We start from the raw sequence: 19,819 nt of genomic DNA on the forward strand, positions 1-19,819 counted from the left end.
GAGATGTGGCATTGCCCTAACACTGTGCCCTGATGCCCCCTCTCTCCCTGGAGTGCCTAGACAGCCTGGGCTTCCTCCCCACCTCACTCTAGGGGATGTGGCTGGTGCGCTTTGCAGTCCTGTTTCCCCATTCCTCTGTCCCCCTGTCCCACCTGGTTCCCCGTCCATCTGTTTTTCAGGACTGTGTCTTCCTCGAGCTCGCGAGGGCAGGAGTTGCTGCTGTTCATTGCTTTCTGCTCCAGTATGTCCTGTAGTCCTGACATTTAATTGGTGAACAACCATTTTTAAAATTAATGAATAGTGAATAAATGTGGTATGGACTTAGTGATGACTCTAAGCACAGAAGTAATCAAGGAAGGTCTCATGAAGGAAGTGTCAGGAGAGGATGGCTTAGACATGCCAGTGGGAAAGAATGCCACCTCCCTGCTGAAGGCTGGGTAGAGTTCATTCACTGCAGTCCCTTTATAGACGGAGGACGTAGGAACCTGCTCCCAGGAGCCTGCCCACAAAAGGCTTGGAGTCTTGTTTTCCTGACATAGCGAGGCCCAGGTAGAAGGTGGGGATGAGCATCAGACCTTTGGGCTCCTCTTGAAAGGGCTGAGGCGGTTGGTGGGAGGGATGGACGCTGGGCGCTGCACACACGGCTGGCAAGTGCTGTGAATTACTGATCGCCAGAGAGCAATGTGCAGGCGGAGGTCATTTTCCTCCTGGGCCAAACTGCTCGATCATACTTAATTGCCTGTTTTCCAAATTTCCCCAGGGCTGGCCTAGGGGAGGGATTAGCTCTGTGCCCATTTATTTTGCTTGAATCCAGTGTATGGGGTAAAAAGTTATACCATCCATTTGTCTTTGGTATGAAGTTCGAAAATAGTGGATGTGATTAAGTCAGGTGCTAACGGGTGGTTTTCCGTCCTACCTGACATAGCCAAGAGGTGCTTCTCTGTGAATCTCAGTCCCCACACGACTCGACTCACTAATCTGAGTGGTGGGCTGGCAGAACCTGAAAAAGCTAGGGGCAATAGAGACTCCCTGAGCACCCGTGATGTGCCAGGCACTAGGTATATCCGTGCCTCCAGTTCTCACTGAGATAACCAAATAAAATAAATGTGACACATTAAAGTGAGGAACCAGTTGAAGAAATATTTTCAAAGAAAATTTTCAAAAGTTTATTGCAAGGATGCTCCCACTCTTTACTGACAGGCAGGGTATGAAAGCGTTGAGGGGTACCTCATAAAAGGAGGTTTTGTGGAGCATACTGCTTCAGAGAGGGTGTGCTGGGAATCCCCTCTCGGCATGGGGAGGAATAGGAGGCACTTTTACCACTTACCTGAAGCCCGCTGTGGAGGGAGGGTTCAGGGCTTAAAATGGAGCTGCTGAGCTTCTGGCCAAGATGGACTACTAGGGACCAAACTTAACTTCTCACTTTAAACAAGTTAAAAAAAAAAAGGCACAAAACAAATGAAACAGTGGTTTCCAAGCAACTGCACATCAGAAACGGAAGTGATCACTGAGCGATGGGGAATAAACAAGGTGAGGCCAGGACTGCTCCAGCTTACTGTCTTGAGAGATTTCTGGCCACGTTGTAGGGAGTGGTTGCCCACTGGAGTCTGCTGGAACCCCTGAGTTGAAAGACTGAGCTGAGTCTGGGGAGATCAAAGTGGCTGGATTTCACAGGGCTGACTTACGGAGTAGACAGAGCTGCAAAGAAAGAGCACTCTGGAGTTATGCAGAAGTCCAACTTGAGTGCTCAGCTGAGTACTGATCAGCACATCCATCAAGGAAATTACACAGTCAGGGAAAGAACACCCCCCCAAAGACCTGAGATATCAGTACTTAGATCACACACACAGTCAGCAGTAGTGCCTGCTCTCACCAGCCAGACTGGAAAATCTTGTAATTCACAGGAAATTAGGTAGACAACTAAGGAAAGTCTTGTCTCAGTAGTAGGGAATAATTAGTCCTCGATTGATAATTTCTGCAAACATGCTTACCAAATCATCAAAGCAAGACTTTTGAAAGAGTCAAACTGTTTCATTTTTTTTTTTTTAAACAGGGTTTTGCTCTGTCACCTGGGCTGGAGTGCAGTGGTATAATCATGGCTCACTGCAGCCTCAGTCTCCCAAGTTCAAGCCATCCTCCTGGGTTAGCCTCCTGAGTAGCTAGGAATACATGTACATGCCACCATGCCTGGCTAATTTCTTTTTCAATTTTTTGTAGAGACAGGGTCTCACTATGTTGTCTAGGCTGGTCTTGAATTCCTAGGCTTAAGCAATCCTCCCACCTCAGCCTCCCAAAGTGGTAGAATTAGAGGCATGAGCCGCCATGCCTGGCCAAGATCAAACTGTTTATAAAGGAGTTGACTCCATCTCAGAACAAGGCTCAGGAATACTTATAGTACTGCAAACAAATCCAGCAGCCCAAACGGCAAAAGTCACAATGTCTGGCCTCTGGTAAAAAGTTACTAGCCATGTGCTGAAGCAGGAAAATTCAAACCATAATGAGGGAAAAGTCAATCAATTAAGACTGATCTAGAATTCATATAGATGTTAAAATTAGCAGACAAGGACATTCTAAAAGCTAGAGGAAAGACTGGATATACAATCAACATGGAGGATACAGAAAAGACATAAATCAAACTGCTACAGATGAACATTACAATGTGTGATATGAAAAACACACTGGATAGGATTAACAGCAGAGAGGACATTGCAGAACAAAAGATTAGTTAACTGGAAGACAGCAATGGAAACAATCACAAAAGAAATATAGAAAGTAAAAAGACAAAAAAAAAAAAAAAAAAAAAAAAAAAAAAAAAAAAAAAAAGAAAAAAAATTACAAAAAAAGACAGACTTTCTCACGGAGTTGTGAGACAACTTTAAGAGGCCTAATATGTGTATAATTGGAGTTTCTGAAAGAGAGGAGAGGAAGGGACAGAAAAATATCTGAAGAAATAATGGCTGGCAAATTTCTAAATTCAATAAACATGGTACCCCCACAGATACAAGAATTTCATTGAACCACAAGCACAATAAAAATGGGAAAAAAAAAGCACACTAAAGCACATTATAATTAAACTGCCCAAAATAACTAATAAAGATAAAATCTTAAAAGTAGTCAGAAAAAGGTGTGGGGTGGGGAAAAACATGTTATATACAGAGCAGCAAAGATACAGATTACAGTGGATTTCCCTAGGAAATAATGCAAGTGAGGGCCAGGCACGGTGGCTGATGCCTATAATCCCAGCATTTTGGGATGCCAAGGCAAGTGGATCATGAGATCAGGAGTTCCAGACCAGCCTGACTAATGTGGTAAAACCCTGTCACCACTAAAAATACAAAAATTGGCCAGGCATGGTGGCACATGCCTGTAGTCCCAGCTACTCATCAGGAGAATCGTTTGAACTTGGGAGGCAGGGGTTGCACTGAGCCAAGATTGTGCCATTGCCCTCCAGGGCAACAGAGTAAGACTCCATCTAAAAAAAACAAAAAAAAAAAAAAGGAAATAATGCAAGTGAGAAGGCAGTGGAAGAATATCCTCAAAGCATAAAAAAAAAAAATAGTCAACCTAGAGTTCATACCCAGAAAACAATCTTTCAGGAATAAAAGCAAAATAATAGACTTCTCAGACATAACACCTGAAAGAATTTATCACTAGCAGGCCTGTAGTACAAGAAATGTTAAGGGATGTGCTTCAAACAGGATGAAAATGATACTAGATGGAAATATGGAACTATGCAAAGGAACAAAGAGCATAATGGTAACTACGTAGTTGAGATATAATATTTCTCTTATTTTAATCTCTTTAAAGTATAATTGGCTCTTGACACAAAATAATAACCGTGTAGCGTGAGGTTTCTAACATATATAAAAGTAAACTGTATAATAGCAAAAAGGCTGGGAGGGGAAAATATAAGTAAGTAAACTATATTCGACATGGGATAATATCACTGGAAGGTAGACTGTGATATGTTAAAGATTTATACTATAAACCTTAAAATTACTACTAAAACAATAAGAGTTATTGCTAAGAAAAGTTGTAGCTAAGAAGCCAGAAAGTAGAGAGAATGACATCATTGAACAATGATTAATGGAGCATTGAATAATGCTCAATTAATTGCAAAGAAGACAGAAAAGGAGAAAGAAGGGTACAAAGGAAAATGGAATAAATGGAAAATGAATATCAAGATGAGGGATATAAACCTAACCATACCAAAAGCAGCCATGGTCTAAATATCCCAATAAGAAGGCATCAGACTGGATGAAAAGGCAAGACCCAATATATGCTGATTACATGCAACCCACTCTAAATATAAAGACAAGAGTTAAAAGTAAAGCAGTGAGAAAGATACATTGTGTTAACTAACACAAATCAAAGGAAAGCTGCAGTGGATATATTAATCTCAAAGCAGATCTCACAGTAAAGAATATTACCAGGTTAAATAAAGTAATTTCATAATGATAAAGGAAACAATTAATTAAAAGGGCACAACAGTCTTAATGTTTATGCACCTAATCGGGGACATGAAGCAAAAATGACAGAACTGCAAGAAGCAATAGATGAATCTACAATTATAGTTGGAGATTTTGATAACCTTCTCTTACTAATTGATGAAACATCTAAACCAAAAATGTGTAAGAAAATAAAAGATATGAATAACATTATCAACCAACTGGACCTGGCTTACATTTGTAGAACATGCTACCCAAACACAGTAGCACAGGTATTCAAGTACACACTACAGAACATTCACCAAAATAGGCCACATTCTGGCCACAAAACAAGTCTCAGTAAATGTAAAGGGATTCAAGTCACAAAGGTATGTTGTCTGTCATAATGGAATTAAATCAGAAATCAATAACAGAAAGGGCTCTGGAAAATCTCCAAATATTTGAAAACAATGAAACACACTTTATTTCACTTGTGTTATCAAGGAAAAATCTAAACAGAAATTAGAAAATATGTTTACTTGAATGAAGATGAAAACACAATGTTCAATATCTATGAGATGTCACTACAACAATACTTAGGGGGAAATGCACAACACTAAACTACTATTCCTATATTGGAATAGAAGAAAGTTCCTAATCAATGGCCTTGATTCCTTCTTAAGAAACTAGGAAAAGAAGAGCGAATTAAACCCAATGTAAGCAGAAGAGAGGAAATAGTAAGGACCAGAAGAGAAATTGGCTAAGTATAAAATAAAAACAAGAGACAAAATAAATTAATTCAAAAGTTGGTTATTTATTGATTAAAAAGTTATCTAAGACTTTTATCAATAAAATTGATAAACCTCTTGCCAGGCTGATCAGGACAATAAGAGAGGAGACGAAATTGTCAATATCAAGAATGAGAAGGTGACATCAGTATATATTCAGCAGTCATTGGAAGAATAATAAGGGAAGATAATGAACAACTTTTTGCTAATAAATTCAACAACTTAGAGGAAATGGGTAAATTCCTGGAAAGTCACCAACTACCAAAGGTTACTGAAGAAGAAATAGATATTACAAACAGTCCCATAACTATTGAGTAAACCGAATTTACAGTTTAAAACCTTCCACAAAGAAAACTCCAGGCCCAGATGACTTTACTGATGACTTTCAGTAAACATTTAAGGAGGAAATAATACCAACTCTACATAAACTCTTCCAAAAAGTTGAGGAGAAGAGAACACCTTCCAAATCATTCTGTGGGGCAGAGTTACCTTGATCTCAAAACCAGATAGACGTTATGAAAAAAGAAAATTACAGATCAATATCAATAGTCCTCTTGTACATGAGTTAAAAAATTATTAGCAAATTCAATCTAACAATACCCAAAAAGGATAATACATCATAGCCAAGTGGGTTTTTCCCAGGAATGCATGGTAGATTTAACTTTCAAAAATTATCAATGTAATTTACCATATTAACAATCTATAAAAATCCATGCTATCATCTCAATAAACACAATAAGAATTTGACAAAACCAACCTTTATTCTTGATGAAACTGATAAAATCTCTCAAGAAACTAGGAATAGAAGTGAAATTCCTCTACTTGATAACAAGCATCTATGAGAAAACCTACAGACTAAATGAAAAATCGAATGCTTTCTCCTTAAGATCGGGAGAAGGCAAAAATGTCTACTCTCAGTACACATTCTTCTGGAAGTTATAGCTAGTGCAATAAAGCAAGAAAGATGAAAAAAGATGTTTGGATTAGAAAGGAAGAAGCAAAACCATCTTTATTTACAGATGACATGGTTATCTATGTAGAAAATCCAAAGATATCTACAAAAAAGGCTATCAGAGTTAATAAATCAGTTTAACAAGTTTGCAAGAGACGAGATCAATCAGAATAGAAACTTAAAATCTACCAGTTATAATATGAGATAGGAAGGAATACATCTGACAAGGATGTGAAAGACTTGTGTACTGAAAATTATAAATCGTTGATGATAGAAATTAAAGAAGACCTAAATGAGTGGAGAGATAGCCTATGTTAGTAGATTGGAAGACTCAATATTGTTAAGATGGCAATTCTCCCCAAATTGATCTGAAATTCAACACAGTGTAAAATGATATCTGATTTTTTTTAAAGAAACCGAAAAATTCATTCTAAAATTCATGTGGAAATACAAAGGACGCAGGATAGCCAAAACAACTCTGATTTCAAGATTTATTATAAAGCTTCAGTAATTGATACAAGTGATATTGGTGTCAAGATAGATTAACAGATCAAGGGACAACAATACACAGTCCAGAAATAGATGGACATATATTTGGCAACGACACAGATGATTTCGAATAGAGGCCCAAGTGCACTTCAGTGGAGAATATTTAGATAATGGGTGCTAAAACAATTGTGTATGTGTAAAAATGAACTTCAATCCATATTTTGTACCATATAAAAATATTAATTCAAAATGGATCATAGATCTCAGTATAAACCCTACATCTATAAAACTTCTAGAAGAGGAGGTGGAGAATTTTTTCTTAAAGGACCACATAGTAAGTATTTTAGGCTTGTGGGCCATATGGACTCTGTTGTAATGATAGAACTCTGCCATTGTAGTATGAAAGAGGCCATAGAAAATACATGAATAGATATGGCCATATTCTAGTAAAATTTTATATATAAAAATAGGCAGCTGGTCTGCAAGCCACAGTTTACCAATCCCTGTTGTTGAAGAAAACAGAGCAAAAATCTTTGTGATCTTCAGTTAGTAAAAGATATCTTAGATATGACACTGAAAGCAGGATGCATAAAATTAAAAATTAATAAATTGGGCTTCATCAAAATTAAAAACATCTCCCTTTTGAAAGACACCTAAGAGAATGAAAACAAGCCCTAGACTGACAGAAATTATCTGCAAAGCAAGTATCTGATAAATGGCTTGTATCTAGAATATACAAAGAATTCTCAAAACTCAATAGTAAGAAAACAAACCACCCAACTATTAAGTGGACAAAATGTCTGAACAGACATTTTACCAAAAATGATATACAGATGGCAAATAAACACATGGAGAGATGAGCAACATCATTAGCCGTGGGGGTAGTGCAAATTGAAACTACAATGAGATACTATTATATACCTATTAAAAAGGCCGACTATACCAAATTTTGATAAGGATATGGAGAAACTGGAACTCTTACATACTGCTGACGGGGATGTAAAATGATGTAACAACTTTGGAAACTCTTTGGAATATAGTCTGTATAATATACAAACTATTCTATAAAAACAAAAAGCGAAAGTTTTTTTCAACTCATTTTATGTTAGTACAAACTTGCTAGAAAATTGCAAGAAAAGAAAATTATTAACAATATGGCTTCTAAACATAGGTGTAAAACTCAAATAAAAATATTAGCAAAACAAATATGGCTCTATCTATCATCTACCTCTCAATCTGTGTATTATCTATCTATCTATCTATTATCTATCTCTCTCTCTATCTATCTATCTATCTATCATCTAATTACCATGTAAGGTTTACCCTAGAAATAGTTAAAGACAAAAAAATGTTAACTCACTTCATTAATAGATTAAAGGCAAAAGTCATATTATCTTATTAAGATACCACAAAACAAAGCAAGCAGTCAGACAAAAAGCATCCACGTTAGGCACAAATTTTAATACTTATTCTAAGAGAGCTCTCTCAAAAAGCTAGGAGAGGAATTTACTCAACCCAAGAAACAGTATCTATCAAAACCTGCCAGCAAACATCATTTTTCATGATGAAACTTCAAAAGCATTGCTAGACCTAAGACAAAGAAGCTTTCTACCACCACTGCTGTTCAATACTGCCTTGCATTGGAACCAACTGGACTAGACAGCAAGTGGGTTAAGAATAGCAAGGAAAAGCCAAAATTGTCTTTAATTGCAGATGACATAATTGTCTACATAGAAAATCCAAGAGATTCTGCTCTCTAACTATTAGAAGCATGTGACAGTTCAACAGAATTGCTGGGGACAAGACAACATAGTGAAATAAATAGCCTTCCTACTGAACAGCGTACAATTAGAACATATTAGGAGGGACAAATCCTATTTACAGTAGCAGTAAAATCTATAAGATACTTAAGAGAAAATCTAACAAAAGATGTACCCACCCTTTATGGAGGTAGTATAGGAGAGTGGTTCAGTGGTTTAGAGCAGAGCATCCCAACCCAGATTGCCTGGTTTCAGATCATGGCCCTGCTGCTTCTTGGTGGGGGAAAATTACTTGAAGACTTGGTGCCTCAGTTTCCTCATTTGTACAAGGGAGATAATATTCACCTCACAGGGAAGCTGGGATGATTAATTGAGTTTATAAAGTGTTTAGAACAGTAGCTGGCACATACTAACTTCCATATAAATGGTTGTTATTATTGTTATGAAGAAAATTACAAAATTTAATTGAAGGGCATGAAAGAAGATCTGAATAAATACAGAGATAGACCATATCCATTGATGGGATGATTCAATATCAGAAAGACGTCTATTTTTTCTTGGTTAATTATAAACTCATTGAAGTTTCCGTGAAAATCTCAACAGGATTTTCTTTTCTTTTCTTTTCTTTTTCTTTTTCTTTTTCTTTTGAGATGGAGTCTCGCTCTGTCGCCCAGGCTGGAGTGCAGTGGTGCAGTCTCAGCTCACTGCAGCCTCTGCCTCCTGGCTTCAAGCAATTCTCCTGCCTCAGCCTCCCGAGTATCTGGGACTATGGACATGTGCTGCCATACCTGGCTAATGTTTGTATTTTTAGTAGAGATAGGGTCTCATCATGTTGACCAGGCTGGTCTTGAACTCCTGACCTCAGGTGATCTGCCTGTCTCAGCCTTCCAAAATGTTGGGATTACAGGCGTGAGCCACCATGCCCAGCTCCAACAGAATTTTCAATGGGATCTGAAAAACTGAAAATTTGCGTAGAAAAGAAAAAGTCCAAGAATAGCCAAGACGATTTTGATGGAAGGTGAAGACTGTGCCATTTGACCTACTTGATACTGACTTGTTATAAAGCTGTCTCTCTAAGGCAGGGTAATACTGCCACATGGGCCAGACAGAAAGACCAATGGAACAGAACAGAGAGTCCAGAAGGAGACCCGCATGTATGTGGGAACTTGGTATAGAAAAGAAGTGGCATTTTAAATCAGTGGGAAAAGGATGGACTATTCAGTGAATCATTTGGATATTACTTTCTTCATATGGAAAAAGTATGTACTTTGATCACTGCCTCACCCCGAACAGAAAAGCATGCTGTAAATGAGCTAAATATATGTCTTAAAACATAAAGAAAGGACATTCTGTCTACTACCTTTATAACTCAGAGGGTAGACAAGTATTGGTAGAACAGAACACAAAAGGCAAAATGCTTAAAAGATAAATATTGATAAATTTCCTACATCAAAATGAGTGACTTCCCTAGGATAAGAGTACCATAAGTTGCAAATTAGAAGAGAGTGTTTGTAACATATAAACAGAAGATAGGTTTGCAACACATATAGACAGACAGAGGATACAATTACATCAAAAGCTCTGGAAAGCCAGTAAGGAGAAAGTCACACAACCCAGTGGAGACATGGGCAATGAGAAAAGACAGACAGTTCATAGAAGAGGAAATTCAAATGGCCAAATGGCAAGATTCCCAAACACTAGGAATCAGGAAATGCAAAGTTAGTAATCCTCACTTACTGGCTCACCCATCAACTTCACATGAATTTAAGTCTATTCCAAGTGTCACTTGAGAATCTGATGCACTGCTCGAGGGTTATAAAATGTCTCTATTGGTAATGAGTAGGAAGTTAAGTATGTACATATACCGGCATGCATGACCCAGAATGAATGTCACTGGTATGACTCAGTAGCCTCCCCCCTCCACCTGCCCATCGTAGGAAGCCTTTACACTGCAAGCAATGAGGAACTAGGTAAAAGGATGTACCTTCAGAGTTGTTTGAAATCCAAAAAGGTTAGGAACAACCTAAATATTATCCGGGTGGATGGAGAGCTGGTAGGAGAAATAACACATTAATTGTATCCTGGTAAATATTTAACAACCTGCTATCCAGGACAAAAAGCCTTAATTTGTAGAATTTGCCAATTTCTGGGATGTAAATACTCTCTAGCTAGCATCATGACATCATCGAACAGAGTCAGGAAAAGATGCGCATGATCAGCTCTTGGGAGAAGGTTCTTGGAGCAAGCTCCAGCACACCATTGATTGTTTTCTGCCAGCATGCAAGATCAATGAAGAAACTAGGGTAGAGCTGCACAAATAATGCTTAGGGAAAAAAAAGCGCTTTGCAATATGGTGTGATCAATATGATCATGTTTATATACATTTCTAAATTACATCAAATGATACAATGCATGTATGTAGGTTAAGGAATAGAACATGAATGGGAAGAAATCACTACTTGGGGACAGTGTTTGGCTCTGGAAAGAGAAAGGGAAGTTGAGGACTAGGAAGGAATGTAAAGGAGTTTCTGTTATATCTTTGTGGTCTCATTTCTCAAATAAGAAGAACTGAAGCAAAGCTGGGTGCAATGGCTTGTGGGCGTGGTCCAAGGTACTTCAGTGGCTGAGGTGGGAGGATTGCTTGAGCCCAGGAGTTAGAGACCAGCCTGGGCAACAGAGCTGAGACCCTGTATCTACACAAAAATACAAAAATAAATAAAATAATAATAATAAAAATAAAGAAAGAGCTGAAGCAAACAGTGCTAATATTGATTCTTTTTGAATCAATATTCAAAAGATAGGGGATTGTAATAATACATTTTAGTCTCTTTATTTGAAATATGTCACTAAAACAAATAAAATGCAAAAAAATAAGGTCTGATCATGATTATGTAAAAACAAAACTCTACCCTGAAAAGGTCCCGAGATAACACATCCAAAAGGTTTCTGGCAATGATATTTGGACTCAGGACCATAACTTTTATGTTTTCCTTTATTTCCAAATTTTCTATCACAAGCAAGTGTTACTTGTGCAGGGGCAGAAAATCACCAACCTTGAGAGTTTTGGGATGGATTATGGCTCTTCATCTTCATTTGCCAGGTGTTGGCATATCTCAGAATTCCAAGACATTCTCTCTTCGACTAGAGGCATGGCAACCTGAGCCGTGTGTCGAAGGGGCGGGCTTTTGTCTTATCATTTCACTGGAGGAAAGGTCCACTGTGGTACTGTGGACCCAGCCTCTATGAGGCTCAAAGTGGTGGAACAAACCAAGAAAACCACCTGGAAGCTTGGCCCTAGGACCTGGGTGGTCATGGAGGGGCATGGTGGCAGAGAAGCCAGTAGGATGGTACAGCTAGCTGCTGTATTATACCAGCTGGTGTAGGGGCTGATTATACCAGCTCTGGAATCACAGGCCTGGGGGCATCTCCACATTGCCACTTAGGAGCTGAGTAACTTGAGAGAAAGGACTCAGTGCTGTTTGTTCATTTGTAAAATGGGTCGTGTGGTTGACTGTATCATTGTGCAACAGATGAGCAGCCCCATCCTGCAGGGAGACTGGACTTCTATGCTCTGTTGAGGTCACGTGGCCACCTGGCCTGCAGTGCCCTCTCTGCCCTTACTGACTCGCAGGTGGTGGTCTTGTGAGTTGTTTGGGCCAGTGACGCTGTAGAGTGAGCTCATGGCTCCTGTCTCTCTCTCTCTCTCTCTTTTAGGTTTTTAAGATGGAGTCTCACTCTGTCACCCAGGCTGGAGTGCAGTGGCACAATCTTGACTCACTGCAACCTCCGCCTCCTGGGTTCAAGCGATTCTCCTGCTTCAGTCTCCTAAGTGGCTGTGGTTACAGGTGCGCCACCATGCCCAGCTAATTTTTGTACTTTTAGTAGAGATGGGGTTTCACCATGTTGGTGAGGCTGGTCTCAAACTCCTGACCTCGTGATCTGCCCACCTCGGCCTCCCAGAGTGCTGGGATTACAGTGCCTGTCTCTATTACCTCTGCACAAACCCAGCCATGTGCAGCTCCATCAGCCTGGGTTCCCAGACAAAGGTGACAGGGAGCAGAGCCGCAGCCCACTCGAGACGGATGTGAAGCACGAGTGAGAAATAGCCTCGAAGCGGCTGCATTCTGGAGGGTCATTCATGGCTGCAGTCTTCTAGTTCATTCTGGCTGAGGCAGGGTTCTCGTGTGTTGAGGTGAGAATGAAGTAGCCTGTGTGAAGTGCTCAGCCAGCACCTGGCAAAGGGGGAGGTAGCAGGCAGGTAGGTGAGGGTGTGCTGCTGTCACCAGCAACCCACAGCTCTCAGGGACGAAACACATCACGTGAGTGTTTCTCACTCACTCAGCACATCAAACAGGGGCCCCTGCTATTCGTACTCAATTAAAGACTTGGGGCTGATGGATAATCTATCTTGAGGAGTGCTTTTTCAAGATCCTGAGTCAGGGAAAAAAGAATTTGGCAAACCCCACAGAGGCCACTGAAGCTTCACTCAGAAGAGACACTGGTCACTCACCTCACCTTTTACTCTGCAAAGCAAGTCTTATGACTACACCTAACATTAAAAGGGCTGGGAAAGTGCAGGTCTACCCCAGGCACAGAAGGAGGCAAGAAGCAGGATGTGTGTGGTCAGCACTGATGACCTCCCCTGTGGCCATTCAATAAATGCTAGCCGCTGCTAGAGTCACCATTAATCATGGCATTTAGGCTAACTCCAAATGGAAAAAAGATGAGACACAGAGATGACATTGTCAGCGGGGTCACGAGTGTGTGTGAATGTGGAGTCTGGAAGGGGCAGCTGTCCAGGGAGAAGCAATGGGGCACACAGGGAGTTGGCTGGAGACACAGTTGGGACCAGACTGTGAAGACCTTTGAGGTGAGATGTTGTCATGTGGAGCTGGGAGCCTTGAAACATCTGAACCAGGAAGGAGAACACGGACCACATGAAGGAGGGGTGAGGCCCTGAATTCTGGTGGGGTGAGGAGGCTGGCTGGAGGTGGGGAACGGCTGGAGAGTTCTGTGTGAGTGCAAGTCAACAGGGCTGGAAGGAGGACAGGCTGTGGAGGGTGAAGGTGTGGGAGTCGGGATAAGTCCAGTGCATCTGGCCGCAGATGAGGAGGAAGTCCAGTTCCAGTTTTAGGAAAAGATGCTGGATTCAGCGTTAGAGGTGATAAATGGCTGGAATCAAAGTAACAACACCTCATTTAAGGAGGTGGTGGATCAGGAGGGACAATCTTCTGTTACCTCTTTGGTAAACTGGTTGACAGTCGTGACTAAAGCTAAACAAAGAGACCCTATCACTCAGAAGTTCCTATAATTTTTTTTAAGAGAGAATCTTGCTCTGTTGCCCAGGCTGGAGTGCAGTGTGGCACCGTCCTGGCTAACTGCAACCTCTGCCTCTCAGGCTCAAGTGATCCTCAGCATCCCCAGTGGCTGGGACTGCAAGCCCCTCCCTTGCCAAGGAGGCTCTGCTGGGCTCCTAGAAAGGCCTGATGGTCCCTCACACCTCTGAAGCCCCCACTGGGCCTTGTGCCCCGTTCAGGGTGCTCAGATTCATTAGGCAGCGGGTCATGGTGGAGGAGGTGGCAGCTTGGCAAAACAGGAGGCAAATAGTTTTTGAGGGCCCACTATGTGACAGGCTGATGACTAGAGGGAGGGAGGGAGGGAGGTTCCTGTTTGGCAGAGCCCTGGGTTAGGAGGGGAGGGAGTGGAGGGAGGTGGGGACGCATTTTCCAGCCTGGTTTTGGACGAATCTAGCTCTGTATTTCTATACCTTTCTCACGGGAGAGGTGGGCATGAGGAGGTCTCAGCGCTCTGCCTGGGGAGGCCCACTCACTCTCCAGCCATTTCATCCAGTGTTGCTTTGAGCCGTGCTGGACCCCCTCCACCCAGATTCTTCACATGTACTCAGCGCTCTCGAGGGGCCCCAGAACTTGTGTGACCCACCCTCTTCTCCTAATGAAGGGGCCCAGCGTCCTTGCCCTCCCCCAGTCCCCGTTCTCCAGGTGCGCCCTCTTCAGCTGCTCCTCTACTCCTTCCTTCCCAGTCCTTTCTACCTCTGCCCTGAGAGACTGCCCTCCTCCTGCGCCCTTCCCAGTCCCCCTGCCCTTGGCCTTGTCTCCCATAACTGGTCACCTTGGCACCCAAGGTACCCTCCCCCAAGCTCAGCTGATCAACCTCTCTCCCGAAAGCCGCCTGTGCCCTTCCTTCCTCCCCGGTGGCGTACCTAATACCAAGGTGCACACCAAGAGGGCCCAAGCACCGCGGTGCCGCCTCGGCTGGGGCGCCGGCTCCACCTGCAGGGCCGCGGGGGCGGAGAGCGGGCGGCGCGAGGGAGGGGCCTGCGACAGCGGCGGCGGCGGTGGCGGCGGCCCCAGCCCGCGCAGCCCGGCTCGGCCCCGGCTCGGTCGGCGCAGCGCAGCGCCGCGCGCGTCCCCTCGCCGCCGCCGCCGCAGCCAGGCGCACCGGCACCAGGCCCCACCGCCGGGCGCACGGACGCAGCGCGCACGGGCCGGCCGGGATGCGCGCCTGGGCCCCGGCCCGCCCGAACCCGCGGCCGCCGCCCGCCCGCCGCGCGCTCGCCTGACCGCGGCGCCCGCCCCCGGCCGCCCCCGCCCGTCCCCAGGCCGCGATGCCCTCCCTCCGGGGCCCCGGCGGCCCGCGCCCCTGCTAGGCTGCGGCGGCATGGCCCGCGCGCCCGGCGCGACCTCTGCGGATTGCATCGGTGTGTGGCGGCGGGGCATGCCCAGGGCACCGGGCACGGCCTTCAATGGGCGAGGACACGGACACGCGGAAAATTAACCACAGCTTCCTGCGGGACCACAGCTATGTGACTGAAGGTAACGTACGTGTTGTCTGAGACCCCTCCGGCCGGCCGCGGCGTGGGGATGCCGTCGCACCGAATGCCCTCCGAAGGTTTGGACCGCGCGATGTGTGTCGTGTCCCCCCGCCCCACCCCACCCCCACCCCATCCCACCCTGCCCGGGGCCCAGGAGGGAGGGAGTCCGAGGGCACCGGCCTCTGCTGCCCAGCGCCCGGACAGGGCAGCGCCCTCCTCCGCGACGCCCTCCGGGGGGCAGCTTTCTTCTCCCAGGCCAAGTGGCATCCTGATTCGGCCCTGACCATCATTTTTTAAAAGACCATGCCTGTGGCTAATCCGGTGAAGAATTCCCGGGGAAATTTAATGGTTTAAAATCCTAGATTTGCCATTTCAGCCCTGCCCAAAGCCCACAGAATTTTCTAGGCTACCCTCTCCCTGGAGAAGAAGAGGGACTCGGGGGTAAAAAAATAATCCATTGCCAGGTCCTCCTGGGAGGCCCGCCTGCCTGGGCCCCTCCCTGTCCTCCGGAGGCAGGGTCCCTGAGTGGGAGGGAGAAGGCGACTGATTTGGGGCTGGCCTTTTTATTCCTGGTGAGTTATATTGAGACAGAAGCAGCTGGGCCAACTGTCGGGATTTTCCAAAAAAGTGGGACATGCCATCCCAAACAGGCCCTGTTTAAAATCCCCTAAGTTGGCCCTACAAGCCCAACCCCCACCCCCATCCTACCCCGAGGCTGGTGGGTCAGCACCCCTCTCTTACAGGCCTGGAACTTCAGGGGCTCCGTGCTCTGCCTTGCTGGGGGAACAGTGGGGACAGCTTCCCTGCGCAGACAGGGCCCGCGGAGTGACCCCGATGGAGGATGGGGACCGGGAGGTCTGGGCGCGGGGCCGCCTGTACTGGAGCCCTGCCCGGGTGCAGGGACGCTCAGCCGCTAACCCGGGGGCTGCCAGCCGGGCCGCAGAAGTGTGAGCGGGTTCCCGGGTGGGTGCTCCAGTGGGAGGGGCCCCGGGCACCGGTCCCGCGGGGCAGGTGCGCGTGGGTGCCGGTGTCAGGGAGACTGAGTGGGCCGGGCGGCGGGGACCGGGCTCCCGCAGCAGGGTCTGCCTGCCTCCTCGACGCCTGGCTCTGCCTGAAAGGAGGCCGAGCCGAGCTGAGCCGGAGCCCAGAGGAGGCTGGGGGAGCGCAGCGCGGGCGCGGGTGCGGGCGGGCTCGGGGCGCCCAGGCCCGGGAGGCAGAGGCTGGGCGTGGGACCTGGGCGGAGGGTGGCTGCAGGGCCGCGCCCGCTCCTGGCAGGAGAACCGCTGAGTCACGCTTCGCCGCCGGGTGTGTGCGGGAGAGGGGCAGGGCTGCCCGCGCCTCCGGCCGGGTGAGGCTCTGACCCGGCCGCGGCTTTGGGAGGCCCGGGGAGCTGAGAGCGGCCCTTTGTCGCCTGCCTTGGCCAGGCTGAGTCGGGATCAGCGTGGGTCGGGGATGTGCTTTCTGCTCGCAGCTTGCAGCGGCAGAGAGCTGGAGGAAGCTGCCGGGTTGTTGGCCCGTGCCCCGGTGGCCTGGCTCGGGCCGAGAGCGGATCTTGGCGGGTTGCCCCGCTGCTCCCGGGTTCGCTGTGGTCTGGCTTCCTGTAGCTAGCCTCTGTTTGCTCATCTCTACGTTGGGGGTGATGATGGGATGGCTCGTTGTGGGACTAGGCGTAAAAAGCGCCGTGGTGGACATTTTCAAACATGAATTCCCTCTGCACCCTGCCTGTCCCCTTCTTTCATAAATTCACCAGCTCTCAGCAGAGGACAACAACCAGGACATCACAGTTCCGGGAGTCCGAGCAGTGCTATTCAACCCTTCCTGCAGACACCAGGCACTGCTTTATCCCTGGGGACTGGGCAAAGACTCCCTGCCCTTGTGTGGCCTGTATTCTGTCAGGGAGCTGTGTGACCTTGAGGTCTGTCTTCTCACCAGGACTGTTTCCCCATCTGTGAAATGGGAGTGAATCCTTTCTGCAGGATCTGGGGGTTTCTGAGGAGCAGGTGCAGTGGTGATGAAGGAGCCCTGTGCATTGCTAACGTGCAGCCAAAGGATGCTGAGCACTGCTGTGTGCTGGGACCTCACACGGGGTGCACCTGTGCCTTATCCCCACCTTCAGATGAACAAACCAAGGCCTGGCCTTGTCCCTGGTCCAGCCTGAGTGCCAGTGTGTGCAGGGCATAGGGCTCAGGTGCTGGGGATGCAGAGAGAGCAGGATCAGAGCAAGAAACAGTAATAGTCATTATTACAGGTAGAATGATAGGAGAATTCTGGCCCCCCTAATTAAAAACACACTTTCACACTGTTGCATCCTGACTATATTTCATGCTCAGAGCACAGGGTAGGTCCCAGATTTGAATATCAGAATGTCAGATGGGAGTCTGGTTAAACTCCGGCTTCTGACTCCTGACTTGCTGTGCAGCCTTGGACACGTTACTATGCTTTCCCAAGCTTCGCTTTCCCTTTGTAAAGGGAGAAATAATAGTGACCTTTCATACAGGGTTGCTGGAATGATCAGTGATTTTGCTGATATAGAAAGTCCCTAGCACAGTGCTGGGCTCGTTGGAGGCATTTAATAAATCATTATTATTTATTCGCCTTGTAACTGGAAGAGCCTGTGGGCAAATAGTGCATGCTAAAACTCAGTTTGCAAAAGAACCAGGTGTGTAAATTCCTGTTCTACACTTCCCCTCTGCACCTGAGCTACTCTGCTCTACCTCCTGTTCCTTCAGCAGGCCATTTTCTTTCTTGCCTCAGGGCATTTGCACTGGCTGTTCCTCTCCCTGGAATACCCACCTCCTGCCATTCTCACCACTGACTCCTTCTCATCCTTTGGGACCCATGTCAAATGTCATCTTTGCCAGTGGGAGCCCTGCTTGAGTTCCTGAGTCTCTTGTAAAATCTCAAACATTTTGGGAAACGTTTAGGTTTTGTTAGTCATTTACATCTTGGTGTGAATTAGTCAGAGCAGGTTGGATTTTTTTTTTTTTTTTATTTTGGTGGCAGAGTTGAGGCGGCTTACTCTTGGCTGAGCTCAACCGAACTGAGGGTTGTGGTGATCATTAGGTGTGCCTGTAGGCCACCTGGGGGCACAGAGAACTTTGCATGAACTGGGTCAGGCTGTGGGGAGAGCAGTGCAGCTGATAGGGCCCTGGACCCTGGAGGGTGCTAGGAAGTCTCCATCTGGTTAGGCATTTCTCAAGAGCTGGATGCAGTTCCAGGAAGGACTCTTCCTGGCTCTTTTCTTTCTTTTTTGCAGAAGGCCCCAGGACTTAGCTTTAGGGTGAGTGGAATAAGCGTTTCCAGACTAGACTGAACTTACAAAACCCATCCATCCTTCCTTTGCTTAGCACCATTTGCTAAGCATCCTCCCCTGGGCAGGCAGTGATGACCAAGACACAGGAGCTCAGCCAAGGGGAGGTGCCTGAGGCCGACCAGGTAGATCCTCTCTCTGGGGAGCAACAGTCCCTCTCACGTGCCTGACAGGTAAGGCACTTTCGGAGCACGCTTTTCAGCTGAGGCCAGAGGCACAGCTTCCTCTCCTTTGAGCATCTCACCACACACTGTTGGACAGTCGTGCTTTCTGTATCCGCATAAAGGAGGTAGCCCTGTCTTCCTAACTCCCATCCCTAGATGTCCTGCATGATTTCAGAGTAGTCTGTTTTTTCCCACAGAATTGTCCTGATTTTACAGTTGGGAAAGCGAAGGGTGCTTGGGAATTGGTAAGGTCAGCATGGGGTCCCGGGGCCTGTCTGAATGTGGCAGGCAGGCAGGTTTTCCTGCGTGGAATTGTCTTCAGATTTTGAACTGGTTGTGCCCTGGATACCATCAATTTTCTGACGAGGAAACCACACTGAAGAGGCGGTGCTGCTGGTATGAGACTCAGCATTCAGCAAAATTTACACCCTTATGGTGGACCTTGCAGCTGATCTCCCCAACAGCTAGTCTCTCTTCTCCCAGGGAGAACACATATGGTTGCTAGCAAGAGATCTTGGGCCATAGCTGGATCTGATTAGTGCCAGGGTGATCTCATTCCCCTTGCAGTAACTGGTTCCAGAATGGACATGGGAGTCAGTTCTGGAGGTTGAGTGGAAAGTAGGGAGAACCGCAGTTAAGTTGGTCCTTCTCTTGTCATGGGAACAGGGAAACCCTGTGGTGGCTGGCAGCCACCTTGACACCATGAGGGGAGCAAGTCTTAGGCCACCACTGTTGATGGCGGGGCAGAGTGAGTGAGATCCAGGGACTCCACACCTGATGTCCAGCCCACCTCTGAACTTCCAGTTACATGGAAGTCAAGTCTCTGTTACTTGCCAATAGCACTCCAATTCACATAGTCTTGACTGCTTATCAAGAAAACCAGGAGCTGATCTGTAACCCACAGCTAAGACTTGACATACATAAAACCCAGAGGAATTTTTGCTTTCTGTTTTGATTTTGTTTGTTTGTTTGTTTTAGACAGAGTCTCACTCTGTCACCAGGCTGGAGTGCAGTGCCATGGACTCAGTGAGTTCAAGTGAGTCTCCTGCCTTGGGCTCCTGAGTAGCTGGGACTACAGCACACACCACCATGCCCAG

The 19,819-nt window shown here is 45.9% G+C and overlaps 1 protein-coding gene across 3 annotated transcripts in view; it reads left to right on the forward strand.

Moving 5' to 3' along the window:
* The window catches only part of PPP2R2C (protein phosphatase 2 regulatory subunit Bgamma), a 245,543-nt gene that overhangs the window by 74,794 nt on the left and 150,930 nt on the right, over positions 1–19,819 (forward strand). Inside the window, exon 1 of one of the 3 annotated variants that reach the window (XM_017539127.2) lies at positions 14,795–15,325. The exons of 1 other annotated variant lie outside the window; for it this stretch is intronic. In XM_017539127.2, the coding sequence (XP_017394616.1) occupies positions 15,298–15,325 (28 nt within the window). In that variant the 5' untranslated portion in view covers positions 14,795–15,297. Of the gene's footprint in view, positions 1–14,794; positions 15,326–19,819 lie in introns of those variants that run through there. One more of the 3 variants, XM_017539125.2, reaches the window with a different exon arrangement.

The sequence above is a fragment of the Cebus imitator genome, unplaced genomic scaffold (genome assembly GCF_001604975.1).
Source record: "Cebus imitator isolate Cc_AM_T3 unplaced genomic scaffold, Cebus_imitator-1.0 Scaffold117, whole genome shotgun sequence".
Taxonomy (NCBI): Eukaryota; Metazoa; Chordata; class Mammalia; order Primates; family Cebidae; genus Cebus; species Cebus imitator.